General features: G+C 34.2%; 1 protein-coding gene across 2 annotated transcripts in view; it reads left to right on the forward strand.

Annotated features, from left to right (window-relative positions):
- The window catches only part of Lrch (Leucine-rich-repeats and calponin homology domain protein), a 44,644-nt gene that overhangs the window by 4,409 nt on the left and 12,275 nt on the right, over positions 1-27,960 (forward strand). For both annotated transcript variants that reach the window (XM_029300490.2, XM_029300491.2), the window contains exons 2-11: positions 22,387-22,531; positions 22,902-23,134; positions 23,484-23,620; positions 23,972-24,187; positions 24,908-25,069; positions 26,017-26,138; positions 26,334-26,480; positions 26,934-27,334; positions 27,538-27,689; positions 27,771-27,908. In XM_029300490.2, coding sequence (XP_029156323.2) covers positions 22,387-22,531; positions 22,902-23,134; positions 23,484-23,620; positions 23,972-24,187; positions 24,908-25,069; positions 26,017-26,138; positions 26,334-26,480; positions 26,934-27,334; positions 27,538-27,689; positions 27,771-27,908 — 1,853 coding nt within the window. The remainder of the gene's footprint in view (positions 1-22,386; positions 22,532-22,901; positions 23,135-23,483; positions 23,621-23,971; positions 24,188-24,907; positions 25,070-26,016; positions 26,139-26,333; positions 26,481-26,933; positions 27,335-27,537; positions 27,690-27,770; positions 27,909-27,960) is intronic.

Here is a 27,960-nt window from a genome sequence, read left to right on the forward strand (position 1 = left end):
TGATGGTTTATAGAAATAACTGCAGCATATCCTCCTGTCGCCTTCTTCAGTCTGACTGAACAGTGGGCCTCATCGAATTTCGATGACATTCGTCGAGAAATGGACTTAAATGGAATCGTAAATTGACATCGTCCCTTTAGGTTCGATGGCAGAGGATTTTTTTACGTTCGTTACTATTTTCCCGAGTGTTATCGAACTGTCCTTCGTCCGCCTATCTTACGATGAGTCCCGTGAGAGAGGGGACGTAACTTTATTAACGGACCCCAGGTCAGTTCAGTTTACTCGATGAGAGATCTGACAGCTTATTCTCCTATATATCGGACACTCGCATGAAATATGCACATACCAATTAACGTTACGTCTCTTCTTCCCTTCTCTTTGGAAAGGCTCTTCTCGGAATAGATATATCATTATTTTGACAGAAACTTAATTTTAATTATAAGAGAAAATATTTTGTAAGACGTTCTCGCATATTTTTTTTCATCCCGGTCTACTTTGTAGAATTGAATTGATATATTAATATATATTATTATATTTATATGTAGCAATATAGAATGAGTATACTAATATATTTTATTTATTAATATATAATATATATTATTACATATTTGATATATATTATTTATTAATAAATAATATATTAATAATATTAATAAAAATATTCTAAAAAAATTTAGATACTTTCGTTATTTAACGTTTTAAAATTTTAATTAAAATTATCGAAAAATTTATCGCATCTTGTATATACATATATCTTTCTCCAGAGAGGGATACCGTAAAATATTTTTTCTTCACCTCTCGCATTCTCGCCGCATGTAACGCGCATTCGGTCAGAGCTGTTATCGATTATGTTACGGTGTACCGCGCACATTCTTCTTCAGAATAAGGAAGAAGGGTGCAACATCCCTTTCCGTATCGTCCCTCTTTATGCGCCATTACGGGCGGATAATTCAGTCATCATCGGGGGATGTCCGCACTTCGTTTTGTGGATTTTAAAAATCAGTGTCCGCTCGCGGAAAGACGAAACGCATCCGTGCGCTGACGTTTTCACACGATGACCGGAATGCCTTGGCATTCTGCGCGAACCTCTCTGCCAAATGCAATTTCGTCGACGCGGTACGATCCCGTACATGTATATGTATACGTGGCCACGGTCGTTGCTGCAAGGACTTCGCCGAATAGCATGCGTTTTCGAGCATAAGTTTCAGGTTACATCGAATTTTCACGGACGTTCCCGTATTCGTTCCTAGTAGTCCGGAAACTTAAATAAATGATACGACACCAAATGGACGACCATATGTTTCGCGGTACTCGCCTTATGCCGAAATTTACGATATTCCTTAATATATTCTGCAATGACGTGTACTCGTGCCTTTTCGTTCGCGTCACTAAGAACGAATATATATATGCATTTTTTTCGTGCGACTGTCGGTCGATATAACTGCAAATTTACGCCGTTAAATATAAGAAGCATTCCGTTGAACACGTAACAGTGCTTCGCATATAACTTTCCTATTTAGTATTTCATTACCGTGTTTAGAAAAGCATACTGTTTTCTAACTCTTCTCTCTCTCCTTCGAGTCTTCATAATCTCATTCCATTTACATATTAGATATTCTCGATGAATAACTATATTAGCGTAACTTATTATTCAACGTACAACAATACAGAGTGCATTAACTCACTATCGATAGAAGAAATCAAGGAGCAACAGTGCGTAAAATAAAGTTTGCAACTTCACCGAGCAATCGTCGTATCGAGCATCTTAGCCGTCTAATTTGTCGAGCACGAATGTGCATCGGATTTTTATCATACGTCAAAATAATCATCGTACTGTGAATTAGCAACAGTTAGCGGTCATTAATCTTCACTGCAGTCTACCTAGTATATCATTGCGTCGAAGAATCTGTAATACGTTTTCTTTTATCGTTATGATCTTTTATCATAATTTTTTCTTCTACTTTAAAGAAAATTAAACTCGATATAACGTTCGGCCTACAAAATATGTTTTCAATGTGCATTTCGGGCATAATGTTACGCTTGCACGCGTGAGATAACTGTCGAAAGACACGAAAAAGTTGGAGCGCGAGCGCATCCGAGCATTAGCGATTACACTTCACTTTTCAGCAGATCATTCGTTATTATTTGCTTTCTTTGCTCTCTCCTCTGCTCTCTCTCTCTCTCTCTCTCTTTCTTTTTTTAGCCTGCTGACTCTGTAATAGCTGTCGCGCAACGAAGAATCGGCCAACCGCAACGAAAACGTTTCCTTCTTGAATCACTTTAGGACGGTCTCTTCGCGTTTGTAATATTCAGGTGTATTAAAAAAATTTTGATTGATTACGCCAAGAATGGAGCACAGCTGCTCGCATTTATTGTAATTATTATTTGTAATCAATTTAAACGTGCATGGAACTTTGTAACGCGACGCGTCGAATTTTGGAGATTAATTTGATGGAAATTGATGGATTGGTCATCATTACTAGAAAATTATTCTCTCTAAATTATTGATATATTATACTATAATAACGGATGACAAAAGAAAATATTTCCTTAAATACATCATTGTTACTAATTATGAGATTGTGAAAGAAATATGCATATCATCATTCTGTATGATAATGATGCATTGATAAATCAATAGAATAGAAGAATTAACATTATAGAATTCGTATATATATTTTGTGAATAGCTTTTTCACTTAATAATTCACTTCACTTATATCTGTTAAATGATTCACGAGGAATCTTGTAATCCGAGAAAAATATATGGTTTATGGGGAAAAAAATGCAAATGGCATATTGAGTATATCTCGAGAGAAATATCACCAATATCTTTTCCGAATTCAGCGTTGAATAATCCAAAAGAGGGAAAACCTTTCGATCGATTTTCCGCTCTCTTTCAGTTCACGAAAATCCAAACGGTACACTGGATGTATATATGTATACACAAGAGCGATAACGACCCTCCGAATTATCTCGAAACGCGCCATACGTCCGGCTTGCTCGCGCGAGGGTGATGAGCGCCGCATTTTTACAAGGGTGGAGCGGCTCGCTCGCGCGAACTGGGGATGTAAGAGAGACATCCGTGCAAGCTAAAGATAGAGGCACCGCAGCTGCAGAGACAGGGGTGCCAACAGGTCGATAACTCCATAACGTATTATGGCGCCGCTATACTCTCGCGAGTTTTCGTTTATCAACGTCGAAAGTGTTTTCAGCTTACAGAGCTCTCTCCCCGAGAACAAACTTAAGTACAGACGGTATTATACTTGTTGTAAGCGATGGAGTGAAACACGACAACTTGGGGAATAGAAAGTGGCCGGAGTATCCCGGAATGTGTCAGCTGTATTAATCCTAGAAGGCTAACACGCATTAAATGATCATGGCTTTAGTTGTAATACCAAGGGACCACGTCATGCTGGAGAAAATAAAATACGATGCAGTATTTTAGTTAATTGTTATAAGAGCAGTAATTACTATATATATAAATTTTATTAATAATATTTGATCATAATATACAGGGTTTGTCAAAAGCGTGGAAACCCCTAAATAATTTTTGAAAAATCAAAATACGTGTTTTACTGGTTTTTGATATTTTCAGTTTTACAAAAATTATTTAGGGGTTTCCACACTTTTCACAAACTCTGTATATTGATATTTTGATATTTCAAGTTGATATTTATTGTCAGCGTTTTAAAGTCATTTCAGGAGGAATATAAAGCGTAATAAATATATTTTCATTATTGAAAACAGATTTGACGTTAGAATTAATATGAAAATAATTAATTAATATATAATTAATCGGAAAATTATGGGAAAAAGGTTTAACAAACAATTTTAGAATGAGTTGGTTTTCGTGCCAGATCGTCAACATATTTTATCGTTTATCCGAAGCATTTATCCTTGCCAAAGGAGCACTCTGGCGAGACGAAATCCCCCGTATGTTTGCGAAACATTCAAAGTTCAAAGAACTCTTACAAATACACGTACACACACACTAATTTGATATCGATATTTTCTCGTTTGTGGAAAGAACACATATTATTTATTATTTATACACAAGTTCAAGAATAGGGCAAATGATTTTCCTTTCTACCAAAAGAATGTGAATATTATTCCGTGATACAGTTTTAAGATTGTATGTACATCATACACATATAAATATTTATCGAAATCGATAAATACCAAACAAACCGTTGCCAAATGCAAACTAGTGTATATTGATCGATCGCGATTCCAAACCCTTCGACAGAAAAGCAAATAACGAGACTGAATAGACACTTTCGCGCAAGAGTATACCTTGTTATTGTACTTTCCTTCTCCTTATCTTTTTATTTTTAGAATCGTTTATTTCTCATCTTGTTTATCTTTACGCGCGTACAATAAATAATAAATGCCATGAAAAAAAATTGAATATTCCTTCATTATGTTTTCATTAAAAAAATTATTAATATAAAATACATTTTTATCTCATTTAAATTTTATTACAATAAGAAAAAAAATTATTTATTAATCTGTTATAATTTCTCGCATTAATCATTATATGTATGTACCTAATTATGAAAATATGTGAGGACAGATTTTAGGAATTTATTAAAGGCTAATCGTTAATTATTACTGTACTTCCCTCCTTATCTTTTTATAGTTTTAGAATCGTTTATTTCTCATCTTGTTTATCTTTACTCGCGTGCAATAAATAAATAATAAATGCCGTGAAAAAAAATTCAACGCTTCTTGATTATGTTTTTCATTAAAAAATTATTACTAAAATACATTTTTATCATTTAAATTTTATTACAATAAGAAAACAAATTATTTATTAATTTGTCATATATTCTCGCATTAATCATTATATAATGCAGTTATGAAAATATGTGAGGACAGAGTTTAGGAATTTATTAAAGGCTAATCGCTGTCTCGATAAGACGTCATTCACCATGTGTTCGCGCATCGTCATGATTAATTAATTTTCTTCTCAGACTCCCCAGCTGCGAGATGGCAAACGGGCCCTTATCCCTAATCTGTTCGCGTCCGAATATGAATGAGAAGACCCGGTGATCTCTCGTGCCAAATGCGGCACGAGACTTCGTGCGTTCCCGGTCTCTGTCGCGGTTTGCAACGAAACAGTCCGGACTGTTCTGTCACATCTGAGGTCTGTGCCTCGTGTCGCACGTGCGCCGAGACTAAACACGATGAATGTGCACCCGATACAACGTTATGTCGTCATCTCTCGCGTGCCTCCGGACCGCCACACATACATTTATTGTCCTTTGTTTATGTGCATATAATGCACCGGTGACTGAGAGGAATCACGCATTTCCTCCGGTATTGACAGTATAAATGTATTTTCCATTAAGTTTATTAAAGCCTGAGCTGCATTCATGTGGTTCTGAAGGAATTTAAAATTTTTTAAATAAGTTGGAATATTGAAATATTATTGTATATGATTTCGTGACAAAGAATGATATTTTGAAAAAAATATTTCAACATGATATTCATATTAATATGAAAACGAAAAATATAAAAAATCATCCCGTCAAATAATGAAGATTGAGAATTAAAGACACATCTGCAAAAAATTATTAAATCAATTCTAATTAAAAGTTACAAGAAAAATATACGCTTATTTTGCTACATACAACATACATATTTGCTACATAAAATATAGAATCTGATTTTAATACCCAAATTTAACGATGTCGCGAAAATGAAAGAGAATGAGAAAGGAAGATAGAGATCGAAAGCAGCCTGTACATATTCAAAGGTTATTTGTACGCGATTTCACGATCGTGGCGTAACGATAATAAGTCGCAGCTAATTACTTGGGAATAATGCACTGTGTATTTTACCGTACACGTTAGTAGATAATACAAATCGGTCGTTGTTATTTCGCAGCTTTCATGATTCAGACGCCTCCCGAATGAGAATGTATCGTATTTGCGAATTAGTGCCGCACGCGCGAGCAAGCACGCGAGCATATAGCGGCTTCTTGATGAGGAATATTAATTTAACACCTTCGCGTCTAGCATTATATACAAGGCTCTAATTATCGTGCGATGGATAAAACATAAAGATTGTAGCGGAAAAATAAATGAAGTCACTGGAATGTAGCGTAGTTCCGAAAGTCCCGTAAGATTTATACTCACAAGATTTTTTATAGATCTTATATATTACTTCAAATTATTTCATTTTTAGATAAATTACTTTTACTTTGCGCGCTATAATTTTTAATCTTTTTTTTTATATTAAGAGTGATCTTGTTACGTTCGTTTTTTACGTTCTATTAATCTGCATAAAATAACGTTTTTTTAAAATAAATAATAGTACATTTAATTATATTTTTTATTAATAAATTTATAAAATAGGTAAGCTTTATTTTGAAAAATTTCACGAAACTTTTATTGTTTCTTTAATTACTTAATTTTTTTAATTATTTCAGTTTTACGTCACACAAATCTTTATAAAACTGTAAAAGAAAGAGGCGAAAAAATTAAAAAAGTTTTATAAATATCTCAGTTTGTAACACTGCAATCGGTAACATTGACAGCAGATATTTTAGCGTTTTATTTATTCAAAAACTATTCCGTACTGATCTCAAATATATTTATTCCCCGTCTGTCCTATAAAACGACGCATCGCAATGAAATGGACTTTTTGATGTTCACGCAGAGATTTAAGGTTCTGTCATTTACATATACCGCATGTCACTGTATCATATGCGCCATCATTCCTCTTGTGTATCGCATGTGCAAGGCAACATGGTTTCGTTGCCGCGAGTTATAATTAACTCTATCGCAGGGCCGCACTAATATCATCCCGGCTCGGTATGTAAAGTCGCAATTTTGTGCTAGTGCTTGATATATCTGGCACATAATATGGTAGTTAATGAATATGTCATAATACGCAGGTATTCATGAAAAATAATACGAAACGAAATAGCAATCTCTCTAGAAACTTCAAATTAAAGTTATTTTACTTTAATTAGCTTTATCTCTAACGTTTTGAAGAACAATCTTATGTAAGAAACGTTTTTCTTTTTATGGAAGCATAATTTAATTCCATTTTGATTACTACTTATTCATTTCTATTCATTTTTTCATTCATACGGATATCATTAATAATCCTAATTTACCTTTTATTTCATTAACAAGACGTTTATATTGAAAAACCGCGAAAGCTTTCGAAAGTTACTGTTCCAAAAAGAGTATTCACGGTTTTATAAGTAGCTCCTTTGTGAGGAAATTGCACCAGAGCCCTCGCTCTGATGCATTCGTTGTTCGAAGATGAAGTATATCTTCCGCGGATTATAAATAGAATTTAGAAGAAAGCTATAATAAGTTATGGCCCATCGAATCTTTCATGTTTTTGTAATTTTTATTTTTATCACTACGATATCGTCACCTAACATTCTTGGACACTTAGAATTTCGAGAAAATAGAACGTTCTATTTTAATGTGCTATATTTATATTGGCAAACTAGTTTATGCAACGGAATATTGAGGAATTTAATGTTTACGCATGCAAATAAATTATTCCACTTATATTTATTAAAATGCACAATTACATTGTATGACTTTTTTTGTATTTGACAATTATTTCTTGAAAAATAATACGTAGGTATAATATATATTTTCGATAAATCTGTAAAAAATGATACGAAATATCTATGTTTTAAGAGAGAAATATATGTAATGCAATATTGTATATTTTGCATACATCGCTTTGCAATTTGACTATAGAAGCAGAACGCTCTTTGTTTGCATTATTTACGGCAAATGCTTAAGACTTGAAAATGTCAGGAAAACATACATGGAAGGAACCAGGGCGGTAGAGGCACGTCCTGTTGAGCGCGTTCAACCGTGTTTCAAATGTCAACGTGCACATAACGCAAAAGAGAACACGAACCTTTCCCTTGGGTCATTGTAAATAACAATAATTAGTTTCCAGCGTAAGCTTTTGTTTTAATTGTGTGTACAATCTACGTAAATTGATTCTGCAAATTTAGAATTTTTTCGGTGCAATTGTCTAATCTTATCGTGTAAGGTATGATTACATACATATACATATTAAGTCTTAAAGTAAAGAGTTGCACTTGAGAATGATTTAAATATCAATTTTTTTTTAATTTTAGAACGACTAGATCTAAATATTTTGAGCTGTGTAAATTGAGTTTTAGATCCAATTGATTTTATTTTTTTATTCTGTTCAGAAATAAATAAATTAAGATACGATCAGTTTTAAAAAATTGTAATTTTCTTAAAAGTTACGAATTATTAAAGATGTCAAACACGTTATAAAAAATAATTTAAAGTTTAAAGGAAGAACTTATTCAACAAAGAGAATCGATAAAAATACAACACTTAATGTTGAGAAAAAAGATTTTGCTGTATAATTTTACAAAATTCGCCTTCTCAAATTAATTTAACATATTTTGATTAAAATACTGAAAATAATAATTTCTATAAAAATTAAAAAATTATTTATTACCAGTAAATTTTCTGTATTTTTAGTATCAATGCATATTAACATATATATAAGTAATATGAAAAGTGCTCGTTCAATACATAATAAGTTGTTTATGATGCCTGATATACATACATATGATTCTTCGCGTCTCTATCGTTATTATGGCCATTTATCGATCTATCGACTTCAAAGTCAACTCTCGTTCGTTTTATTTATGGATAAATTTACACTGCAACATCAATGGCCATTGTTACACGCTTATGTGTGTGCAATTATATATATACTTGCACTTGCTGCATACAAAGATGTAAAAGGCATTTAGCGTTACATCGCCGTTTAATTGCCCATCCTTGGTTATTTACGAGCAATATAAAGACCGGTCATTATCGAGCATTTAATCCATGAGTGATTGACCGGTGAGATAGGTTGCGCTCGGATCAAAAATAGCTCTTTTCTACGGATTTCTCGATCAATTTGCTATTTTTACCCGGCCTTTTATCACTTTGAGAAAATTCACGCGAGTGGTGATTATGTTATGAAACACTCCTTTTGAAGCTGATCATCGTTATACACGGTTTCTACGTAATAATGACATAATATACGCGATATTAAGTCTCTGTTAGGTTCTTCTATGCCTTAGGCACGTATAGATATCTATGCATTCATAGACATTTTTAGAAGTAAAACTCTGAAGTAATCTTCCCAAGATTTAATCTTTTCATCTTCTACAACAACTGTAATATCTGGTTTTTATTTCTTTAAAGCGTACTCGGCTTTAATCATTAGATCTATTCTTGTCAATTGTACAAATATACTCGTATAGTCTTCTTTTTCTCTTCCGCACATATATCTTTTAAATGCAGAAAGTGTCAGTATAGATGAAAAAAAAAAAAAAAAAAAAAAACAAATTTTTCTCTGTCTTTAGCTTCTCGACGCATGTACGATGACATCATTTTAACGCTTTATCTCCCAGCCATGTCACGTAGTGCTATTATAACATCACTTTTCTGTTCAAACTTAAGATAGAGTGACCATTTTAATGTTGGAACATGTGATAAATGCGATAATGTTGAATACAATAAAAATGTATTAATTAAAATTGAAAAAGAAAAGATTAATTCTTAATATAATATTTATGCATTTTAATAAAATCAATAAAACGGTTATCTTTCATCTGCGCGAAGAATTCGATTTCACGATTTGGCCTCGCAGATCACTCTATATTCTTCACTCGTACGTTTGTTCGCGTATATTCAGGTCGTGGCCTACAATCGTTTGTGGACATCTATAAACATTTGATAAACTTTAAAATTTCTTTTTATATACGGACATCCTATTAATATAAAATAAAATTTAACGATATGAAATTGAGAAAGTAGCATTTTATTTAATAATAAACGTCTAATTTTATATGATCACGAGAAGATTGAAAAAGCTGCGGATAATATAGGAAATTTCGCACTGTATTATTCTCAATAGGGCCAACGTTCGTACAATTATAGACTCTGTTGTTTGGCCGAGTTACTAAGAATTGTCAAATGTCGGTCGATTGCATTGTCGAAAATGCGGTTACCTCGTGTCATCCATTGTTACACATACACAATATCAGCATCTTCCGATCGCTCATTGTGTGAACTCACCATAGTGCTCCCATTGCGAGCGAGCTTTATCAGATAAAAAGATAAAGGCATAGGGTTATCAACGAGGCCAATCTCTCTCTTTCTATCTCTTCCCTTTGCGATATATTCCTAACCAACGCAATTTGTACGTGCGAATTACAAAAGATTCACGATACAAAAAACTTTGAACATTTTTCTATGTGATTGGATCTGTTATTTTAGAATTCTAGATTCCAATATATATCATGAAACAATTTTTTAATTGTATTTAGAAGAGAAAAAATGTATTTCATATATTCTTTATCTCTTTAAAATAATGTTTCCACATAATTGAACAAAATATTTATTAAATATAAGAGTTTTTAACAAGGCTCTGTAATATAAATATAAATTTAACGTATAAGACGGGCAACAAGAGCCAAATCGCGGATGACAATGCGTTGTTCTAACGAAACTAAATAATTTTTCGTTAGAATTAAATACCGGTGCACAAGGCACCAAATTTTTTACTTGGACACGGCCAAGATTTTAAAAATATGAAATAATCTCATATTTTGAGATTTAATTTCAATACCCCTTTAACCCACCTACGGAAAATAAATAAATGAATGCAAGAGAAACATATAGATCCGAAAATCGCTGAATCGGGTAATTTTAGCTCTGCTGGAAGAGCAGTCGCCCGGCAAGCGAAAGGTCTCGGGTTCGATTCCCGATTCAGCGATTTTCGGATCTATATTTTTCTCTTGCATTCATTTATTTATTTTCCGTAGGGGGGTTAAAGGGGTATTGAAATTAAATCTCAAAATATGAGATTATTTCATATTTAAAATCTTGGCCGTGTCCAAGTAAAAATTTGGTGCCTTGTGCACCGGTATTTAATTCTAACAAAAAATTATTTAGTTTCGTTAGAACAACGCATTGTCATCCGCGATTTGGCTCTTGTTGCCCGTCTTATACGTTAAAAATATTTATTCATTTCTTAATATTATATTTTATGTAACGCATATATTTGCTAAATAGAAGATGGAGCTTCTTTGCCTTAATCAAATTTATTCTTGAAAGGATCTGATTTAATGAAAAACATATTCATTCAGTAACTATCGATGCGCAGTTAGGGCGTTCGCGATGAACCCTTTCATCCTTTGATGATAACAATTTTTCTCCAGCCGCAGGTGACATAACGCGATTCGCCGAATGCCAGGTGGCATAAAGTAACGATCGAAAGATCAAAGTCGCTTTCTGCGGAACGCACTTTTCGCGTGTATACACGCACGAGTTCGTATTTGAATACCCATTGACATGCATTGTCCGTGAAAACGCATGAAAATATAAAAGGGGTGTAAACGTTACTCGTATTTCTCTCGCGTTTTTTTCTCCGCGACTGCTATATTCGCATCCGAATAAAAATGTAGCGTTTCCATTTGCATGCCTTTATAGCACGACGAGTGCATTATCGCGAGCGGAATAATGCATCGTGAGCAACGAATAAAAATCACGATAGCCAAAGGCGTATAGTTTATGAATATGTATAGAAAACATACGAGCCAATATGACTTTTCATCACTCATCTGAAAATTCTCAAAACGATTCAATGTTGATTTTTTTTTATCAGAACCGATAGTTTTTAATTTAAGAATGATAGCGCGAAAAGGCATCGTATGAATAATATCAAAATATACATACGAAACAAATATCATGTTTGTATTAAAAATAAATACACGATATAAATAATAAATTACAGTAATATTGAATTTAAACATATTAATTTTTAATAATTAATTTTTTTTTTTTTAATATGAATATGAGTCTAATTTGCATACATGTTATGAATGTGTTTCTCTCCGCATGTGTTTTGAGAATCATTTTCTTCTCCTCCACGGTATGGCCGATGCGACCGCTCGATTATACGTTGGTATAATTTGTAGGCCGCCTCGTGATTAAGGCTAACTCAATCTGCAAAAGCGTGTGGTTCTTGGCTTCGTAGGTTTAAATTGGGAAGCGCGACCGCGCGTGGATAATACTCGTGGAAATGGAGACCGATGAATTTGCCTCGACGATTAAATCTAAAATCGACACTGCACGCAAATTATGAGGAACAGAGGCGTCTTTTAGTTCTTCGCACTCGGATCTCAAGCTGACAGATCGCGATAAAAACGACAAACATAGTATATAGGAGATGTAAAATTCAGGCATATTTATATGCTGTGAAAAATTGATACATATATTATAATATTCATAGAAAAATTCTATGATGCAAGCTATAGATAAAGTGTTTAGTTTTAATTGCAATATAATAAAATAAATAGTTACTTGCTCTAATTCTTCGTATACATATTAATATTTTGTATGTCAAAAATTTTTATGATGAAAGATATAGATGGATATTAATTATACGATATAACAGTTAATAATTATAGTTATATTTATTGCTCTAATTCTTTTTACATATATATTTGATATATACGTATCGTTTTTGCTTTAACGTTTCTCTCCCACAATTATATCGTTATGTATGTCTGAAAATAAGCACAATCTCCAATAATTATATAAATTTGCAATTACAATAAATTTACTGAAATAACTTTGTATCTATATGGCAACGATATTAATGATATTTTTTTATAATTTTATACATTGATCATCAGTATCTTAATGAAATATTCACATTTTATTGATAAATACTATTATTGAGAAAAATCTTTTTTGGAATTTTTCATCAGGACAATTTCATATTTCTTGACTCGAGCATTTTTTTTTAGGTCAAGCGTTGTATATAACGAAAACACGCTTGATGCTCGTTACTTTGACACCAAGTTAGTCTCTATAAAGAGAAGCAAGAAAGCCGCGAGGGAGATCTTTCAGCATGTAGTAATTATGACGTTGTGCTAAAAAAAAATCGGTTAACGAATATTACAACACTAATTATAATTATTTTTCTATAAATATATAATATCTTATAAATATATTTATTCAATTTTTATTCTTAAATTTTAATGACAATGAATTGCAGGCATTTTTTTAGGCAAATTTTTAGAAAAATAATCTGACAATTTTTTAAATATCTTCGTAGATGAATTAAAATTTTGCCAAAATAAAATTTAAATAAGGAAGGGGAAATATAGGAAAATTCGAGTTAAAAAATATATCACTAAAGTTATAATCGGCGAATCTATCTTGTGCATCGGCGCGAGCGCAAAATTGTAACATTTCTGTCGTCGGAAAAAAGTACCTCCTTTGTTCCTCTGTCGTGCGTTCTTATCCTCATACGCTCTGGCACGTCTGCCAAATGTATTACATGCATCCATAATCACGCACAGTCGAATGTGTGGCCTGAGATTCCGCTGCATGCACAATACGACGCACTGTTCGACACGCATGAGCCGCCTCGTCAACGTATAAACCAGATTGTGGAAACGTGCTAGGAAACTCGTTTCTCGTATACACGATGTCTCGCTACATTTTCTCGAATAATTTGGAATAGATCTTTGCTAATTATATCTTTTTCTTACGAGTTAGCGGTCTATTTTTTTTTTAATTTTATCGATATTTTTCCCTCCCTCTCTTTCTCGCGAAAAACAATTTGTTTCAGGTTTGATTCGTTTAATTTTCAATGTTGCGTACGTTCTCCAATGCGAATTTTCGCGCACGTAAATTCATGGCTGGTCGAATCGTCGCGTACCAGATGGTCGACAACTCGCTGCTGTGGAAATTATCTCTGACAGCTGGCTTAGATGGAATCCAAACACCGTCCATCAGAATGTACATTTGAGAATTCAGGCGTTACAACGTCGATGAATTCCATTTTGTCAGGGGAGAAGCACACATGAATATATTTTATCCGAATATATTAACTTCAAACGTATACAGGGATTCAACAATGAAATAAGATATCACAGAGAGAATCCTATTTCATTTCATATGTAAATAACTGCAGCTATTGTTTATAGATCCAACATTGTGTGCATTATTTAAAAAAAATTATTGTAATAATAATTATACTCCCCTCCCTGTATATATGTATTATTAATTACATATATTTCTGTATACATATCTCGATATAATAGAGGAACACATGTAAAGTGATTAATAATATACATATATCGAATGACACATTAAAAATAACTTTGATACTTAATACACGTTGACGAAAAAGCTCAAGATTTATTAGGCTTAATTATTACTTATGGTCCTGCGTTAAATGTCATTCCATCCGGTCAAACCGGTGTTTCGCCTAGACGATGACCAAGGTGCTCTTGAATTCGTCCGATCGAGTATGCGAGTCTCGTCCGCACTTTGCGCGTCACCGGAAGTTGCGGCGGTCCATCACAAAAGCGACGGTCCTCCGAGTCCTCCCTCACTTTCTTTCTCCTTTCCTCGTGCGTTCTCCAGCTCGTAGTCCTCTTCGTCTTTGACGCGTTCAGCCCGCCAATGACACGGCAATAGCTACGGTTCAAGGACAGCACGCGACGACGACGAAGAGGCCCGTTTCCGACTGGACGGATGCGTCGTGTGAACTTCTTTTCTCCTTATATGCACAATTCTCTTCTTTCTCAGTCAGTCCTTTCTTCTCACCTCACCTGAAGGTGCATTTCATGTGCCGCAGCAGTTTGTTGCTATTGGTGAAGTTCAATTGAACGAACAGCAAAGGCAGCCAAGCAGAAGAACACGCAACTAATTGATTCTAATTATTATTATTATTATTATTATATTAGTTAAATAATGGATTTTAAGAATAAAATAATTATTATGAGAATATAAAAACAAAAATCGTAATTTTAATCTTGAAATAATAAGAGAACGAAGAAATATGCTCTAATAAATTTTGATTACGTGACTGATTTGCTGCTGCAGCATGAAAAGGCACCTTGACGCATCTCAGGTACCATTTCATGTGCAACATGCTGCCGCAGCAGTTTGTTGCTATTGGTGAAGTTCAATTGAACGAACAGTAAAGACAGCAAAACAGAAGAACACGCAACTAGTTGATTTTAATTATTATTATATTAGTTAAATAATGGATTTTAAGAATAAAATAGATTATTATGAAAATATAAAAGCAGAAATCGTAATTTTAATCTTGAAGAGAACAAAGAAATATGCTTTAATAAATTTTGATCGCGTGACTGATTTGCTGCTGCAGCATGAAAAGGCACCTTGACGCATCTCCGCGGTATTATATTTCTTACTGGCCTCCTCGACGTCGTCGCTGCGTGAACAATGACGACAAAAGTCACTTTTATATGTACGTGAAAATCGCGCTTCAGGTATGCGAAGCGTATACCGTAATTGGCTCGCGTTGTGAATCGGGAATTCTCGTTCTCTCGAAGAAAGGGATTTATCAACTTTTCGTTCCTCTTGATCTATGCGATAACTTTGTACGTTATAGTGTGGAACTAATGAAATTTGCGTTACGTAACGATGATGATATTATTAAGGCAATTTAGAGCGACGACTTTCTCGGAATCATGAGAAGCGGAAAAGATGCGATCTAATGTTATCTGAAAATCTTTTGTTATCTCATATCAGGAAAAATGCATAATGCTATGCTTGAAGTCAGAGAAATAGATATCGTGTTGGGAAGATATTTATAGCTTCAGAAAGGTATTTTAAGACAAAAATTCCTGAAAAAAATTACAGAGGATTATATTAGAAAAACGTCATGTATATATATATATATATGAAAGACATGACGTTTTTCTAATATAATCCTCTGTAATTTTTTTCAGGAATTTTTGTCTTAAAATACCTTTCTGAAGCTATCTTCCCAAGACGATATCTATTTCTCTGACTTCAAGCATAGCATTAGGCATTTTTCCTGATATGAGATAACACAAGATTTTCATATATATATATATATATATATATATATATATATATATATAACAATTTAAGCAGCTAAAAATAATTATGCCACGCTTACACAAGCATTGTGAAATTGAGTGATTTTTGTCAAGGAAAACCCCATCTCTAAATTCTTAAAAAAAAATCTATTTCTCTTTCCTCTACTGATTCCTATCTTCTTTTTGGGCGTGTCTTACGCAAACAGTTTTCACTGCAAACACAGCGGGGCTGCATCCTCCTGCATATGATGCAGTTTGCATCGAGCCTGCCGAGTCTTCCGCGGAAGGTAACTCGGTCAAATTTCACGCTGATAAGGCCGTGAATATTTCACTTTGTTTTGGAGCACGATGCACGCCGGAGTGAGCAACGCCAGTACCTTGCTTAGTGCTTGACAGCATGGCAACCCCCATGGGCAATATTTGCCATGGGGGCGTTATCGATCGCGGGGTTCTCTGTTTCGAGACCTTTATAGATGTGTGAGCTCTCACGACCTCGCGTTTTCTCTCCTGCAGGACAACTTAAAGTCTTCTTCTTGAACGCGCGCCAACGATTTCTTCCTAGCCACACCTTTAGCGGTTGCAAGATCAGCGAAAACAGCATGAGACACCATAGATATAAGGGACCATAAATTATATCTGCTCATATTCTTTTCTTTTCTTCGATTTTGAAAAAAATACTAGGAGCTTGTTTCCGTCATATTTTGCGGGATGTATAAGGATGAAAGAAATAAATGCTCTTACGGCGTCGGATGTACTTATCTCAAATACTTATTTGAGATAACGGTTACGAGCGATCGTAACGCTACGAAACTGCGGATCGATGTTACTTTATGCTGCACCATCGTTGTAAACAATATCGTTCGTCATTCGATAGATTACATTCTCTATTTGGCGCCAGAACAAAAATAATCGTATTTATTATATACGTGCTATCGTTGAAGAAAAAAGAGAAAGAAATCTCAAATAGAGTAAACAGAATGATTCTTTTCTGGCCTTCTGAAAATATTCGCGATATCAAAAAATTCTATCACAAATAAAATATAAAAATTTCATTTGTCTTTTCCCGTGTCCCGTATATGGAGAGTGAGGGATATTATTTTATCATTGTACAATAACGTCAAACGATTAATGCTGTTGAATTTCTCTTCGTGTCTTGAAAGTGCATTTTCCTTCCTTCAAAGAAGGGATCTCTGTGCGTGACATGTTCCAATTAACGGAGAATCAACAATCACCTGCAACTCATGGTCAACGACGGCAAGTCACGGAGACGAGAGACTTTTTTGCTTGCACGAACATTCGATGAATCGTGCGAGACACACCCAGAAAATAGAGGAATTCGTCCTTCATTTGTACATCAGGATTTACATCCGGCGCTTAAATAAATGAAGCTTGAGATCTCGTCTCGCTACACATGCGATGACATTGCGCGTGAAATCATATGATATATTCATGACATCATTATGCTATGAGCAAGAATAATGTGCATTTCACACTCAATGTATTTCATTATAAACGTAAAATAGAAAATTAAGTTCTTTACATTTTATTATTTTCCGAATATAAAATGTATACAAAATTAAGAAGATATTTTTAATTAATTTATCTCAAAAACACTAAACATATTTATTAAGTTTTATAAATTATGTTTTTATGGAAAAATATGAATGTTATCTTCACAGTTGATAGATAAAAAAAGATTATGCAAATTTAAAAAATTCTATAAAATAAAATTAACGAGAATTTTATGATAATTGATAATGAATACCTAGAATCACTTTTAGTATTAAATCAGACATTTTTTCCTGTTGCACAGGTATTTATAAGAACCGTTTTATTTTTATCACTTACTAATCGCATTGTGCGTCATCATATCCTCAGGTGTTAGTAAACCGGCTCCGAGGCTAAATTCCTCTATCCATTCAATAGCGCCATTGAATAGCCTATGTCGCCCTAGGGAAATAACGCGTCCTACATCCCGAATCAGTTGGATCGCATTCATATTTGCAATTAAACTTCTACATTTTATATTTAAATTTCACATACAATATAAATAAAAGTTAAGCAATATTATCAATATATAATTAAATTATAAAAAATAACATAAGACATTAATGTTGTTATATAAGATATTATGATACATATACAGCTAGGACGTTTTACAAGTATCTTTTAATTTCATCGCGGTGCAATAAAGACGGCTAGTTAAGATTCGAGGAAATGAATCGGGCTTGGCTACCTTCAAGGCTACCTGTTACCGCCTCTTCTGGTCGCGCACTTAGATGGAAACCTGAACTAGAGAAAGAAACGGTAGGCAGACGCCAGACGAGCGCCGAGGCGACCGTCTCGCCTAGACGGACATTTATTTCTTTCCGGCCGTTGGCCTCGCATGTTTCAGCACGTGGGGATTAACGTGAAAACCGTGAAGTAGACATTTTCCGCTCGACACGTTCGCGCAATTTCGCTTTCCACTTCCACGTGTTTCCCCCTTTTTTGTACCGAGTTAGTACTTTAAAGGATTGAATAAACGGATTTTTCAAATTCAATCTGACGTTCATTTTTTATTTACGTATACTCTTTTAAAAAAATTGTTTTTTTCACATAGTTTAATTATTCTTATCGAATTTTATTTTATAATGACTGAACTTACGGATTTTTTAATGTATATATCCTATTCGAAATTAACATTAACACTTTTACAGAAATAAACATGAAATATACGGTATAATAAAATCTCGGGAGTATTTACTAAAAATTAAATTTTAATTTGAAGAATAAAAAAAAATATTTTTTAACGAGAAGAGGATGTAATCTGAAACAATATTTCATTATCCGTCGTTTAGTAAAGCGTTTATCTCGAATAGGTGAAATCCACGATAGGGCGATAAATGAGTAAGAGGATTATATCGGCGATAAAAGTGCCACGCCCTTTATCAGTAAATAATGTCACTGTGTGCGCGTCACGCAAATCGCGTATCGATCCTAGGCTCGGTAGAACCTCGACCTTGGTCCTTGAAAAGATTCGGGTGCATCGACCCTTCTTGAAACGTCCTGTACACAGTCACCACGAAGGGTACGGCTGCGATATTTATCGAGCAGTCAGTCTGAACCGTTATAGGAACGGAAGTGCAGACATATTTATAATCATTCGCACGCGCGGTTCCGCTGATTTTTATCAACCGGTGAATTCGAAATCAGTGTGACTAACTTCCGTCATGTTGATTAATAACGTGAAAAAATGCATAAAATGTTTCGTAATAAATCGAATATTTTTCTCATAACACACGCATGATGTAACAAATATTTAGCGACAATTAAATCACATCTCTTCATATTGTAATTATTTGTATATTTTAACATTGAATTTTAATTATTATTACATTTATTTCGGTCCTACGTTATTATCAAGTATATGCCTTTAAATTTCGAAATGCATCTATTATTCTTTCTCTTCCTCTTGAAAGCGATAACGGTTTATTTTTATCTTACAATAGAAACACGCACTTTTCCGACGATTTCTAACAATCAAATGAATGTGTATGTACCTACTCAGAGATGAGAGTCACGTTCATTGCTGCAACTCCCATACTTTCACCGATTTTGCGTCTCTGCGAAAGGGACTTATCGTAGGAGGAGTCTACCATCAGTAGACGGCTTTATATCTATGAATTACGGTGCGTGTATCTCATATGTTATCCGCGGAATAAATTTCACAATAGAACGCCGCAATACGTAGTCGACGAATTTTGTCACTTTGCACAAAGAGACGGCGCGCGGACAGGAATTCAATATTGTGTGGGAGTTGTTCATGGGGTTGGCAAGGGGTCCTCGTCAGACGGGCCGACGCCCTTGCACCACAAATACTGGCTAGACCGTATCCCAACTATTCCAGGCCAAATATTTAAACTGCACGGGATGTCGATATTTCGAAACATTACTGCGCATATTAATTCGATTCGATTAATTTTTGGAAAAAATATTTTTCAACGCCGGAATTTCATATATGTATATTACATATACGAGAAGGAAAGATTTCCTCGTGGAATATTAATGAATTAGTTTAATTAATTATTAGATAATGTTGTAACTAAATCAATACATTGTAATTTATTCAATAAATTTTATTCATTATTTAAAAGAAATTTTATTCAACAAAATATGTTAATTCTTAATAAGACCAATGAAGAGCATTAAATATTTTGGATATTAGTTTGTAACTTATTTATTAAATGATCTGTATGATTAAAATGATTAAATTTTATTCAACATTTCGTGCTATATATTCTTTATCGAGATATTGCTTTGCAGTTATTGAGAACAAAGCATCAATGTAACAAATATGTGAGAATATTGTCAGCATCCCTATCCAAGTCTTGGTTTCCCCTATTTTCTATTCGAATTGCTCCCGTTTCAATACGTTTAGGAAGAATGCAAGAAACGAGATCGATTAACGAAGTTACACTCATCAGGACACACCCTCGGGTTATAATCGCGTAAATTGCCATAGTTTTGAAATGAATAAAGATAATTTATAGCTTATGTTACGAAGAATATTACGCGAGCGCATTGTATAACTCTCCGAGTCATTGTAATTTACGATTTCAATAATTATACACCAACGATAGAGAGAACTTGAAATTAAATTAACATAATATCAGAACAGTGACGAATACATACGTATTATTGTTCGAATAATCGTTTTATAATTATGAAGTATTGTTTTATTTAGATGCAGAAAAAATTGTTATTTAATAAATATTTATTAAATAGCTATTTTTTCTGCATCTGAATAAAACATAATACTTCATAATTGTAAAACAATTGTTCAAATAATATTTAATAAATAACAATTTTTTCTGAATCGGAATAAAACATAATATCTCATAATTATAAAACGTGATTATAATTCCTAAATTGTAATAAAATAAATGTTACATAAAGATGATTCTTATAAATTTATTGTTAATTGAAAATTATTCAGTAAACTTTATTCTTGATTCCTTCAAAGGAAATCGCGTATCCTGTTCACGCGACGATTGTCAATTTCCGTTGATCATTTGACAGATTCGGAATCAGATTCTCTCCCCCACAGATTGAGGTATATTTGGAAAATTTCCGTAAATTAATCCATCCCTCTATTTTCCTTTCTTGGTTATTCCAAAAAGATATACATAGAGAATCTTATACTAGATATCTTATTAGATATCTATACAAAATATGACGTTATACCGTTTCAATTATTTTGTTTTATATAATTAATTTATATAATTAAATAAGATTAAAGTTTTTATATTCCAAAACTATCAAATTGTTTATATTTTAAAAACTATTCATTAAAATCCTACATCTTAAGCGATTTAAACATCAAGTCTCACAATCAGTGACTTTTTCTTAATCACATATGTTAAAAGAATCTCTAAAAGTAAGAAAAAAATAAGAATTTTACATTTCTTTCTTTCATCGAATAAAATTTTAATATACATATGCATATGTATAGGTATGTTATATTATATAGAATATTATATTATATTATAAGAATGTGTATAATATATAATTTAGAAGATTCTTCGATTTTTCGAAAATCTTACACATAAAAATATTGCACGTGTATGTAAAATCAATAAAATATATAATATTGTATAAGATTTTCAAGAAATCAAAGAATCTTCTAAATTACATATTACAGATTATTATTTCTCTAATTGTTTCTTCAGTAAATTGTATGTATTTATATGTATGTCAAAATTGTATTCAATAAGAGAAAGAATGTAATATGTAATTTATAAATTCTTATATTTTTCGAAAATCTTACATAATTATATATAATTTTATTGCTTTTACACACGCGTGCAATATTTTTCTATGTATGTACCTGTCGCGTCGAAGGAATAATACTTGCCTCGTGTCGAATCGACGATATTTGCGAATATTTGCAAGACTCGAAGAGAGTCGGTGTTATTGATCAGGAAGAAGGTTCGAAGCCGGGAGCAGCTGAGCTACCCTTGTCCTTTCCCTTGCGTTTCGAGACTGTGCGCGCACGTGGCCGCGTCGCGCCCCATTCATAACAACCCCCAGCTACACCCTAAGACCGCCCTAATCGGAGCACAGCTGTTGCTATGGGAGACAATATCGGTACTTTATTAAGACGGTTCGATAGTATTCCCTTCTTAATGAGTTTTATCGGCCAATTGTAGCGGCCATAAGATCGTCTATTGCTTGTACGATGTTGTCGAGTACAATTTAATTACTTTGGACTGTGCTAATAAAAATGCAAGATTTTGCGACGCAGAGAGACAATTTTTAATTGCAAATTAGCTTTTAAATTAGCGCAAAATCCATTTTGCAGGCCTGTGTTCATAAAATGAGTTCTCTAATTTATTATTAAAATTATGCTACATCTCTGGAAATTACGTTTCTTTTTAATGTTTTATTGTAACAATTTTTAAAGATATTTTATTTTTGTTACAGATCTTTCGAAAAATCGCTTCAGTGAGTTACCGGAGGAAGTCACGGAATTTCCATTCCTCGAGAAGCTGCACCTTTACCATAATGCCATAAGAATAATCCCGGAAACCGTCTCGATGCTCCAATCCCTGAACTACCTCGATCTTAGGTTTGTACACTTATGTATATATGCTTATCTATATTGACATCCGTGTCGATATGATTTATATATATATATATATATCTACATCCTGTATGATAAAACGTACTCATATCGATAACCACATCAGAAGATTACTTATATCTTGTTCTATATTTTATAGCATGAAATATAGTTAAAAATCTAGTAAAATAAAAGTAATATATATATATAATAAAGTTAATAATATTTTTAAAAAATAACATCAACCACTAAAGTCGATTGTATATATTATTCGTTCTTAAGAATAAAATTCTGACGCATAAGAGACATAATTCTGCTAATGTCCTGGCAAAGTTTTTATTTACAAAAAAAAAACAATGTGTCCTGACGTCTCTAGTCGAAACCAATTGACGTCACTACCTCGAGAGATATGCAGGCTACCCCTCCAGACCTTGCTAGTCGCGCACAATAGATTAGCATCTCTGCCAGATGAACTGGGCAGGATGACAGCGTTGGCAGAACTGGACGCAGGTTGCAACGAAATCACGAGCCTTCCACCTCGAATAGGCGACCTTGCGCGGCTCCGGTCTCTAGACTTGAGGAGCAACTTGTTGGTGCACCTGCCTATAGGTAGGCCCGGCTTTTTAATAGGATTGCGACACATATAGCAAATTGCATTTATATTACGATCGGATCAACGATTAAGAAAGTGTATCAATCTGTATGAAAAATAGTCCTTGCAAAAAAACTTGCTTGTAAGTATAATTCTCGATAAATTAGACCTTACAAAATTAATGCATTGAATTGACATATGTCATATAAATTAGTTAAAAAAAAAACAAGATAAGAAAATTAATTCTAAATAAAAAAGGAAATCTAACATGAAATCTAGAATCTAAAATTGTTTTTTAGCTTGAATAATTATCGGAGGATTTGACGAGAAATTTAATTAACGTTCTTAAAACGTATTTTTACGTAGAACTGACGTACCTGAGGCTCGTGAAGCTGGATATTAGCGGCAATCGAATATCTGTGCTTCCGAACGAGATGAGGAAGATGAAGGGATTGGTGGATTTCAGACTGTCCGACAATCCGCTGACCTCGCCGCCTGCCTCGGTGAGCATTCGTAAACGAATTATTTCATCCGTTTTTATTTAATAGAGAGAGTCTATTTTTCTTGACGCTCACAAGCACCTACGCTCTTTCCTCAGACCGACAAATTTTAATAACCCGTAGACGATATTACTCCATCGTTTCCTTTATTCGTAGACTTTTCACACCCTACGGAATTGATTACGAAACCAGTGCCTTACGCCTATACTTTATTCGAGACTTTATTTAAATTCTCATACGCGAGAACATTCAATATCGATGGGAAGAAAAATAAGGGGAACTGAAATATATAGGGAACATCTCTTCTCAGAATACCGATTCTAACCGTTGGTCGTTCTTATTTGCCGATTTCAGCTATGCATTCGCGGGCGAACGCACATTTTCAAGTACTTGGAAAGGCAGGCAGCGAAACACGAGAGAGCCAGAGGTGGTCGAACGCGGCGAGCACCTTTGGACGCGAGGGGTCACGTGACGCTGGACACGAGGTCGCATCGGCGGCACAACGTTGACAGCGGGTACAGCACGAGCGATGGCGTCGACAAGCGTTGGTCCCAGGAAATCCACAGCGCGGTTAGTTTCGCCGTCGTTCTCGTGGCCTTTTCGTTGTCGCTCCATCTCCTACACACGTTCAGCAGCTGTCTCGCTAAGCTATTCGGCGAGTCTGTCGCCGAATCGCCCGCGGATCTTTGATCCGAAATAATGGGTCATATGAATAAACCGGAGCACATTAACGCGCTTCTGCTTTTATTTCGTACAGAAAACAAATTTCGAAATATTGTTGAATCGTATGACTTAAACATTCTTGTTTTTTTTTATCCAAGAAAATGAATGGAAAATACCAAGATGTTATAGCATTTATTTATGTGTGCGTAGTTGAAAGAATTAAATTATTAAAATAATTAATTTTGTAAATAAAAAAGAATACATGTTTTACGATGACAATAAAGTGTGATATACTTTTGCTTTGTATTCTTGCTGTAAAAAAAGTGCTTTTGCTTTACAGACACTTGTTCCGACCACAAGGATAATTATTTATTCATATGACTTATTATTCATTTATTCATATGACTTCTTAGAATTATAATAAAAAAACTTGTTACATACACTTGTAAGTTTTTGTGCAAATCTTGTATGAATTTTGTGTACAAAAAGAACTTTATATCAGTAATCTCGCTTTCGATAGAATGTTTTGTACAAAAGAGAGTGCATGAATAAAATTCTACTGGTACGCAAGATGCACACCATTCACAAATTTGACATGCCTCCTATTTGGCCACCATTTGCGTGCAGGTGCACGACGGTGAAGTACGCGGCTTGTGGCGGCAGGAATGCTCACCGCTTTCGATAACGCTACCGCACGAGGTAGGCGTGAACGGGTCCTGCAGTGGCACGTCGACACCTAGCACGATTTCACCTGGGGAGCACACGTCTCTGGAAGATGAATTGGGCAAGGTAGGCTAACACGTAAAGTTATCGTACAAAAGGCTTCGCAATCAATCTTCCGATTGTCTCAAGATATGAAGTATTTCGTGAGAAATATAATGAGATGACATTTTTCAATTTTCTCTTATCAACGAGTTGTTTATCAAATATGGTGTAACTGCCATTTGAATATAAAATTCTCTTTTCTTTAGTTCGCACATCTAACAAATAAAAATGTCGATCATCCATATATATTTGTTGTTGAATTAAATTAAAAATTATATCTCTTCAGGCAATTAGATTTTCTTAAAAATGATCCATGATCAAGTGGGATTTCTATAAGATAATAGTGATATCAATATAATATTTTGATAATAGATTAATGGAAAATTAGATCATATCTATAGTTATTACAGACATATTATTAAACTGCATTACTAACTAGAGCAAAGAGTGCTAAAGAATATTACAGAATCTGAAAGATGACATGGACGCTATATTTAGCTGTCGAATAGATCTCAAGTCAAGAGCCACGGCAATGATAGTCGTCTCGACAAGCCGTTGTTGGCTGTCGCTCAAATCTCATTACAGAACCTTGACCTGATAAAACACGATGTTTTAAAATTATATATTATTACAGCGTAATGCATCAGTAATAATATATTACATATGTAAATCTGATGTATCCAATTTCTCATTGTTTTCATCAATTTCATAGTATTTTTTTTACATGTAAAAATATTTTTTTTAATATTAATTTGTTTTGAAATCTATATAATCATAGAGTTAATTAAAAAATAAATTCTAGAATAAAAAAAGGTAAAAAATTGATTGAGAATATTTTTTCTCAGAAATTTAAAATTTTAAGAGATTGAAAAAAAAAAATTAAATCCTTTTTTTTAATTCGTTTAATTCTGTATTGTTAAGTTATCTTTTATTGATCTAAAACTTAAAGTCTTAAGTGAAATCTTTTGCAGGCGATGATACTGCACGATCAGCTGGAAAAGAGGAGATTAGAGAGGAGCACATCGGAGAACGGGGCAGACATTAGGAGACCGATGATCTCTGGCCTTCATCACACATCGATTACGCCACCGGGGTAAGTGAAACCTTTCGCTACAATGATTATTCGATCCGCGTGCTTTCCCTCCGTAATAAACGAACGCGTCCCCTCTCTGTCGGTGTTTCCCATTGATATTGTGATACGAATTTGTCACGGACACGGTAGTTTTATATACGTATACTTTTGCATGCATGCATGTGCATTATCGTGGCTGGCGATCCTTTTTTACAGCCATCTGGAATCCACGCATTTGACGACGAGTCAGTCGCAGCAGACACCGTCCGCGCAATCGGTACACCCGCTTCAGACTGCGATGAATCCCGCCAGCCTGGTGAACGGCGACGATAAGAGGCCATTGAATCACATACAAACGTACAGGTAACTCTGCTTTGAACCGTACAAAAGCTCTTGTCCGTCTGAGTTTATCTCATTCACATTATTACGTTTGCGTTACACTCATCTTACTCATCCAACCGTACTTGAATCCTCCAGCAGACGCGTTCTAGTAGTGCCATGACGAGTCATATACGTTAAACAACTACAAGCAACGCTGCCGTATTCATTTTCTCAAGCGTTCAGAGACTGGACATTTGATTATACTCTTTGATTAAAAATGATTTTTTATTTTTATTTTCAATTCTTGCAAGTTAGAAGATTAAAGAGTGTTGTTATCATGCTTTCAATATTTTTTATACATATATAGTTGTCTTGCTTTAACCATTCATATTCGCAAAGATCATCACTTAATATTCATGAAAGTCATTATATCATGTTCTCGAATGCAATAATGACGCATAAAGCTTCGAAATTATAAACTATCTTATCTCTTAGGGAGTACAAGGAAGCTCTGAAGCTGCAGAGAGCTAACGAAGGTCTAAGCGTATATAGACCTCGCGAACAGGTGACACCACCAGGCAATGAGTCGCAAAACAACGACTCGACCGACTCGAGCAATAAGGAAATTATTACTCTAACTGGTAAGCAAATCTTTAACGAGGACAACGCGTTAAAGAGGCCGGTGCAGAAGGTCACCCCGTCGCGAATCAACTACCAAAACACGCCGATCATTAACGGCAGCAACAACGAGTACAACAACAAGACCGGAAAATATTTCGAACAACCTTACAAAAAGCCTAGCTCGCCCATCAAAACTTGCAGTAGTATCCTGTCTGTGAACACGAGTCCAGCACACGCGCCCAGGCTGGTGAAAACCGCTGTTGGTTACGTAGAAGGTGAACCTCTATAGTTATAAGTAAAACTATATAATATACAATTTTATGATCGCTGCTTTTAAGAATCGCTTTTAAAGAAAAATTACATTTATATAATGCATAAGAGCAATTTTACAAAAATGTAAAATTTCTCCTATGCATTCTACGCAGTGAAGAAAGACTTAATTTATACCACATATACATAGTATGTTTATCTTTATTAGGCAATAAGAGTCCAAGCAAAAACGGTGGCAGTCCGAAATCTCCAGGATCCGTTACGTGGAGCAGTAATTTGCCTGAAAAGTATTCTTTTACTATGAGAAGAGAATTTGAACGCGCCAAAGAGGAAGCTGATTTGATTGAACAACTACGACATGTAAGTATAACGAAAAGCAGTTGTAATTATAATATTATATAATCTATAACGGACAAAGAAAATATCATGTTTATTTTATAGCACATAGAGACGAGATTAAAAATGGCACTGCCGGAGGACCTCGCACCAGCATTAACGGACGGCGTTGTTCTTTGCCACCTGGCTAATCATGTCAGACCACGATCGGTTGCCAGTATACATGTTCCTTCTCCCGCTGTAGTAAGTATATTTTTTTAATATAATTTGTGATTTTTACAATATACAATTTTGG

Source organism: Nylanderia fulva, unplaced genomic scaffold (assembly GCF_048542155.1).
Source record: "Nylanderia fulva isolate GAGA-0341 unplaced genomic scaffold, ASM4854215v1 Scaffold14, whole genome shotgun sequence".
NCBI lineage: Eukaryota > Metazoa > Arthropoda > Insecta > Hymenoptera > Formicidae > Nylanderia > Nylanderia fulva.